We start from the raw sequence: 7422 nt of genomic DNA, 5'->3' as shown, positions 1-7422 counted from the left end.
GGGGGCGGGGGGCTGGGCGGGGCAGAGAGCTGCGCAGCAGGCCCAGGAGAGGGAGGATGTAAGAAAGGAGTGGAGGGGGACGACCCTGGCCGCTCCCTCTAGCCCCTGGGCTGGGATGAGAGGTGGGCAAACAGGTCGGCTTACCGCAAGTGCAGGGCTCTGGTCTGGGACACAGCGAGGGCTGGGACCCGAGGGACCTGCTGCTGGTGGAGCCCGTGGACCGTGTCTGGGGGCCGGGCCCAACTCCATCCCTCAGCAGCCTCATGCCCGCCGCTGTCCGGTGTCAAATTCCAGCCCCGGCGTCACCGGATCCTGGGGTGGGGCCCGAGCACCCCCCCCCCACCCCGCCCCACCTTTCAGGGCTCACCTGGCCATTCCACCCTCTGGAATCTGGTCGCCCTGGCTCCACTAGGTCCCTCGAGGTGGGGTGGGTTGGAGATGCTGGGAAGGGCCCCCCAGGACAGAGTGGAGAACCCAGGCGGCGCAGCGGCATGGACACTGAGTGTTCGGAGTTTGTAGACCCTGGGAGTAGGGAGTTGGGAGGCCGGGCAGAGGGCGGGAGAGGGAGGGGACAGGCCGGTCCCTGCCTTGGCCCACTGGCCTTCGGGTTCCCGCCGTCCTGGCTGGCTGCTCTGCACTAGATGCTCTCTCTGATCCACTGCTAGTTTCGTCTCCCAACAGGCCCACTGCATTCTTTGAGTCCGAGAGGCACTGACTGCGCTGGGGCTTTCACGGTCTGACCCGGCTCCTGCGGCGCAGCCGCTCCCCTCCGCTGCCGCTTCTCTCCGCTGCCGCCTGGGGCTTGGAGTACAGACACACCTGCAAACACCGCTGCTCAGCTTGGCACAGCGGCGCTGGTAGGAGTGGGTGCCAGGGGCTGAAGAAGGGGAGGGTTCTGGCGGAGGAACTTTTGCACTGAGGCTTGAGGTGGGAGCTGGAGGCTAGTATTTCAGATGCCTAATTATGGCAGTTCGGCTGGTGGGTGGGATGGAGGTTGGATGGGTAACATGGATAGAGGTAAGGAAAGGCCAGATCCTGTGTGTCCTAATAAGGAGTCTGGACTTCATCCCAGTGATACTGGGGACCACTGAAGGGTTTCAGGCAGGAGAATGGTGTGATCCAACGTGCATGTCAGTGGCTGGCTCTGGCTGTGGTGGGGAGGGTGGTTTGGAGCACCCAGCAGTCAGGAGGCTGCTGGGGGGGAGAGGATTCTGAAGCTGAATTGTGGGGAGAGTGCGGGGCCTTGTGCGCTCTTTCAGGAACACATCTTTTTGAAAACTCATTTGGTGCCTGATTGGATGGGGTGAGGAAGTAGGATGGCATGCCTTTGGCCTGGGTGACCAGGAGGAGGGGATGCATTCTGGCAGCTGGGGCTCCTGAAGGAGGGGTAGGTTGGGCGCAGGAGCTCATCAGTTCAGTGTTGGACGTGCCAGGCTGGAGGGACCTGTGGATTATCCTAGTGGAAATGTTCAGGAAGTGACTGAGTTTGTAGCCTGGAGCAAAGTGAAGAGAGCTGGGCTGGAGATGGCAATTTGGGAATCGTTGACCAACTGACAATTGGGAGCCGTGGGTGAAGCTGACAGTGCTCAGGGAACATGTGTGGACCAGCTGCACCCTGGCTGTGCATCTGAGCCACCTGTGGACCTTTTAAAACTACCTGAATCTGGGCCTCACCCCAGACCTGAATCAGAATGGGCATGTGCAGTTTTCCACATCTGCACAGGTGATTCTGGTGTATGGCCAGGTGGAGAACCACAGCTTTTGGGAGGGCAGTTAATGTGTAGTTGTGGGGACTAGAAGCCAGACTTTCCCAGGCTTGGCAGGACCCCTGGGGGACAGAAGGCCAGGCGGTGAGCAGCTCTGTGTTCTGCTGCCTCCCCAAGCTGGCTGCCCCCCCGCCCCCCCGGGGGTGGGTTCTGCCCCAGGGCTTTATCAGCCAGGGCTGCTGCTTGCTGGCATGCACAACTCCAGGGGGCACCATTCAGGTAGGACACAGGAAGCATTGGAGTTTGCATCATAGTGGCCTTGTTTACAGCAGAATGGAAGGGAGTTTCTGGGTCTCCCTGTCCCTCAGTCAGAGCCTCACTTTCCCCTCGGCTGAGGAGGCTTCTGTCTGAGCACAAAGCGCAGCAGTAGAGGGGCATGTGGGAAGTCAGAAGGGAATGGCACTTGGATTGGGATGTCAGGTAAGAGGTGACGGGGCCAGTCAGCCCCACCTGTTGCCACGTGGCAGCTCTGGCAGGAAGCTCACTCCCAGGCCTATGGCCTCAGGGGCAGGAGTGCGTTGGCCTTTCTCAGGCCCGCCTGGGAATGCTGGGGAAGGGACAGAGCAGATTCCAGGGCTCTAGGGGGTAAGGCTGGGATGTCCTTTCTAATGTTTGCCAGAGGGGCTTCCCTGGTGGCGCAGTGGTTAAGACCAATGCAGGGGACATGGGTTCGAGCCCTGGTCCGGGAAGATCCCACATGCAGCAGAGCAACTAAGCCCGTGAGCCACAACTACTGAGCCCACACGCCTAGAGCCCGTGCTCCGCAACAAGAGAAGCCACCACAATGAGAAGCCCGCATGCCGCAATGAAGAGTAGCCCCCCCTTCGCCACAACTAGAGAAAAGCCCGCTCACAGCAACAAAGACCCAACTCAGCCAAAAGTAAATAAAAATAAAATAATAATAATAAAATAGGGCTTCCCTGGTGGCGCAGTGGTTTAGAGTCCGCCTGCCGATGCAGGGGACACGGGTTCGTGGCCCGGTCCGGGAGGATCCCACGTGCCGCAGAGCGGCTGGGCCCGTGAGCCATGGCCACTGAGCCTGCGCGTCCGGAGCCTGTGCTCCGCAACGGGAGAGGCCACAACAGTGAGAGGCCCGCGTACCGCAAAAATAAATAAATAAATAAATGAAATGAAAAAAAATAAATAAATAAAATAATGTTTGCCAGAGGGGGCCTAGAGATGGGCTGTGCCTTCCTGTTCTGTGCAGAAAGAGGGGTCCTGAGGGGAGACCGGGTGCCTGTGTGCTAAGGGGGAGGGCGTGTCTTTCCAGGGCTCAGCGGAGCTGCCGGGAGTGGTTTAGGTCCGTGTGCTGGGGGCTCGGCCGTGCAACTTTCCTGTGCTTGCAGGAACCTCCGTCCCTGCAGTGCTGGGGCTGTGGTGACCCAGTGGCACTGTGCACGGGCTGGTGCGTCAATCCCCTGAACTCTGGCTCCGGTAGGAGGCAGCAGGGTAGATTCTGGGGCACGTCCTGATGCCCCTGGACTGCCTCTCTTAAGGCAAAGAGGGTGCAGGACGGCTATAGAACAGGAGAGGCTCCAGAAGGTCCCTAGGTGGCTACCCAGGTCCTGTAGCTAACACGAGAAGTGAAAGGGACCCAGGAGGGCTGGAGAGATGGCCCTTGGGTTTAGCATACTTGCTGAGGCCCCAGGTTCCTGTTTCTTCCAGGAAAGTCAGAGAAAGGAAGAGGAGGCCAGGTTCAGGGAAGAGCTTTATTGCTTCCATGATGGCTGCTCAGGATGGCTGCCACAGCCTGGGTGAGGTCCTTGAGCCTCACTTCCCTCTGGTCCAGGCTAAAGGCAGAACCCAAGGACCTGGCAGTCTCACTGCTGAAACCCAGAACAGCTGCCAAGTTGTCACTCCAGGCCTGGGGCACTGTCCTATGGGTCGGCTGCAGTTGGGGAGGGAGGGGCATTCCCATCAGGTTGGGCCAGGCCTCACCGCCCGAGCTCCTAAGTTCTCTCCACTCAAGCCCAGGGGCGTCTTGTTGGCTTAAAGGATGGCTCCAGGGTTTCCCTGTGGGACAGCTGGGGGCTGCTGAGTGGGACTATCCCATCTGCTCCCCAAGAAAGGCCAAACAGTGTCATGAGCTGGAAGGGGCTGGCCTGAGATCCTGCCCATCTCCCTGTAGCCCCAGAGCAGGGCACAGGCTAGTCCTGGCACTCCCACTCTACGGGGAGCCCACTGGTACCACTGCCTGAGGGGCCCTTTAGTGGGTCTTCTGCATGGTCAGTAGACCAAACTTGACATCTCCAACCTTATTGAAAAATAAATTATCCCTACCCTCCCCCCACCCCAAATTCACAAAATGATAATACACCGAACACTGATTGGAGAAATGATTCTGGCAGCAGCCTTGCTGCCTAATGTCCGCCTCCTGCATGCTGGGCCCGCTGGGCATGGCCAGTGGCCTCCTGGCCCTCTGGCTTCAAGGACCGAGGCTGAGAGTGAGGCCTAGTGCTGGTCTCTGAGGCTGGCCTCTGAGCAGACACAACTCTGGCTGCCCCACCGAGGCCTCACCACCCCTGGGGCCACTTGGCACTGTCCTTCTCTGGGTCTGAAGGCTCCCGCATCTCTCAGGCAGAGCCAGACCGAGGCCAATGAAGTGGGCAGGTGGTGGTGGCAGAAGCTGGACTTCTGTGGCCATGTGCTGGGTCCACCTCAGATGCCACTGGTTAGGTCAGTTATGACACGCGCTTTCACCAGCTTCCGCAGAAACTCTTTCTCTCGCTGAATGTTGTGCGTCCAGGACTGAAAGGAAAGATGGGGCAGTGGTCAGCTGGGCAGCCCAGGTGGCTGCTGGGATGTGGCCCTGCTAGAACGCAGGTTCCCATGCCCTCTTCCGACCACCACCCTCCGATGCTCTGACTGTGGGAGGTCTGCCCTAGAGGTGCCACAGCTCACCTTCCTACCTTCCCAGGACCTGGAGAAAATAACCTTCTAACCCCTTTCCCCCGGCCTCTTAACTTCTTGCAAGTCTTAGAGATGTAGGCTTTCCAACCTTGTTCTCACTCCTTCCACCTGTCCTTGCCTGGCGGCTTCTCCGGGCCCCTAGGTCCTAGGCACCCTGAGGTCAGGCAATGTGAGTCACTTAGGTCCGGCCCAGGCCTGGGGTTGGGCCCTGCTGGAAAGGGAACCGTGTGGGGTGGCTTAGTCATTCTCTGGCCTGCTGCAATCCACTCTCCAGGCCTGGGGGCAGCTGATGAGATCCTGCCTCTCAGACCAGGGGAGCCAGGGGGCCAGAGGCTCATCTTTCGGTTAATATGAAAATTGCAGGGAAGACGCTGCCTTCCAGGGCTTTCCTGGGGAAGACTGCACCCAGGCTCAGGTTCTCTCCTTTCCCCAGTACTCTCACCAGGAAGCTGTGATGACTGAGTCTCTCAAAGAATGAAACAGGATTGAATGAATAAAGGAACAACGGAAGCCAATGGCCTTGTCACAGTTTGGACACAGCTGACCGCTCTGTTGCATCCGTCAGCGCTGAGGCTCACCCTAGGACGTTCACAGCCACTATACACCGGTGTGGAGAACTTAACAGCTCTTATCTGGTCCTTATCTGACCCAGTCAACCTCCTCCAACCTTCCAAATCTTTTCAGTCTGAAACTTGGGCAAGATCCCCTATATGCTTCTTCTCTGAACACCCCCTTCAACTTCCTGTGCTGACCACAAACCTGGCTGCCCCCAAGGACAGCATCCCCCAGACATACTCTTTCTTCCCTCACACCCACACTCATGGTGCCTGGAGGTGGCAGGCTCTTCCTCACTCTTTGCTGCTGCATCTACACAACTGTCCCTGTGACCTCCCTTGAACCTCTGGCTCCTTTGACTCCTGGCATTATCCTCAGCCATCTGCAAACTGCCCGTCCTTGTCGCAGACCACCGGGTGACTCACCCTCATTCCTTGAAGATTCAAACATCTGGCTCACTGTCTGTCTTTGAAGGCAGGGACTCATTGGCACAGAATAGGTGCTCAGTACATATGTGTTGAATGAAATTAGATTTTCCAGGTAAGAAAATGCAGGCATGGAAGCATGGCAGGGCCAGGATCCAAGCGAGCGCAGAAACTCATACAGCTCTTTACTTAACCCATGCCTGCATCACTCCCCAGGAAGAAGTAACCAATCTGATGGGTCAGTTTCAAGAACACCCACTGGGAGTCCCTGAGGGTTGAAAGGTCAGCAGAGGACTGGATATCTGATGATCTCAAGGAATTACTGTTAAATTTCCAGGTGCGGTAATGGTATAATATTGAAAAAAATCATCCTTATCTTTCAGAGAAATTTACTGAAATGTTTATGGCTGGAATGATACGATGTCTGAGGCTTCTTTCCCGACAACCAGCGGGGAGGGGAGGCACGGGAGGAAGAGCAGATTGAGCCACACTGGCCGCGTGCTGATACCTGGGGGAGGGAGTGACAGTACGTGGGAGTGCAGTATTTTACTCTCTATACTTTGAATGTGTTTGACAAAGTTCATAATAACAGAGTAAACAAAAAGGTCTGCCTGGATGCATCTCTCTCTTGGACCAGGCAACACCGCCTCTCTGGCGCTTTCCTCCCAATCTCTCCCCGGCGCACACAGCACAGGAGCTCACGGTGCTCTCCTCACTACGCCGCCTGCATTGTCCACGGGCTGCGGCAGGATTCTGGGAGCCTCACCAGGACCCCTGACTCTGGATGCAGAGAGCACCCTCGCAGAGGAGCCTTCCTTCTCACAGCTCTTTTCCCATCTTTATCTCTGTGCCCCCAGGGTTCTGCCCTGACCATCGCACGTCCTCCTCTGTCATCTCCCTGGGAAACCTCATCCGTGCCTCCTCTCTACCTGAACAAGCAGCTGTGCTCATTTGGAACCCACAGATCCTCATTTCCAGCCCAGATTTCCCTCCCATGGCAGATTCCTGTGCGAGCCCACTTCACCCTCTGGCTACTGCCCAGTCCCTCGGGGCTGGTACATCTGACGGCCACTTCTCAGCACACATCTGGGACTTCCTTGCAGTGCTGGACATTGTAGGCACTCCCTCCTTTGGTCTCCACGACCCTGCATCTTCTTTTTTTTTTGGCCACGCCACACAGCTTACAGGATATTAGTCAGCAGTGAAAGCGCAGAGTCCTAACCGCTGGACCGCCAGAGAATTCCCCAACCCTGCCACTTCTAATCCTTCTCTGCTCTCTCTCCTCCTTTATGTTTTTTTGTTTGGTTTTAATTTTTTGGGTGCGCTGCGCAGCATGTGGGATCTTAGTTCCCCGACCAGCGCCCCCTTCATTGGAAGTGTGGAGTTAACCACTGGACCTCTAGGCAAGTCCTCTCCTTTATGAACGCCTCTGACACCCCTCACATAGCCCGCTGGCATTCGGTCCTCGCCCCACTGTCTTCACATCCCCAGGCTCTCACTGGGCCTGGAGAATGGACTGATCAGTCGGGTGGAGGTGAAGCAACGGTGGGGCCAGGGCGCGGAATGGTTCACTTGCCCTCTGAAGACACCCCGATGTGACAACAGGGACCCTACATCCAAGCAAGAGCATTTCAGTGACTTCCCTAGGGTGCTCAGAGGTAACAAGAGTAAGGAGGGGGTGAAAAAATTAATATTAATAACAGTGGCTAACACGTATGGGCGCTTACCATGGCCAGGCCTCTTCTATACATTATCACAGCGACTCT

The 7422-nt window shown here is 57.1% G+C and overlaps 1 protein-coding gene across 11 annotated transcripts in view; it reads right to left on the bottom strand.

Moving 5' to 3' along the window:
• Nucleotides 1-3846: 3846 nt before the first annotated feature.
• ST3GAL3 (ST3 beta-galactoside alpha-2,3-sialyltransferase 3) overlaps nt 3847-7422 on the bottom strand; it is a 206207-nt gene continuing 202631 nt past the window's right edge. For 9 of the 11 annotated variants that reach the window (XM_007468247.1, XM_007468250.1, XM_007468252.1 and 6 more), the window contains one exon: nt 4425-4514. In XM_007468247.1, coding sequence (XP_007468309.1) covers nt 4425-4514 — 90 coding nt within the window. Of the gene's footprint in view, nt 4515-7422 lie in introns of all 11 variants that reach the window. The other 2 variants (XM_007468248.1, XM_007468256.1) reach the window with 2 other exon arrangements.

Source organism: Lipotes vexillifer, unplaced genomic scaffold (genome assembly GCF_000442215.2).
Source record: "Lipotes vexillifer unplaced genomic scaffold, Lipotes_vexillifer_v1.1 scaffold661, whole genome shotgun sequence".
Lineage (NCBI taxonomy): Eukaryota > Metazoa > Chordata > Mammalia > Artiodactyla > Lipotidae > Lipotes > Lipotes vexillifer.
Note: the sequence above shows the minus strand (reverse complement) of the source record. Positions and strands in the feature narration are given on the sequence as shown.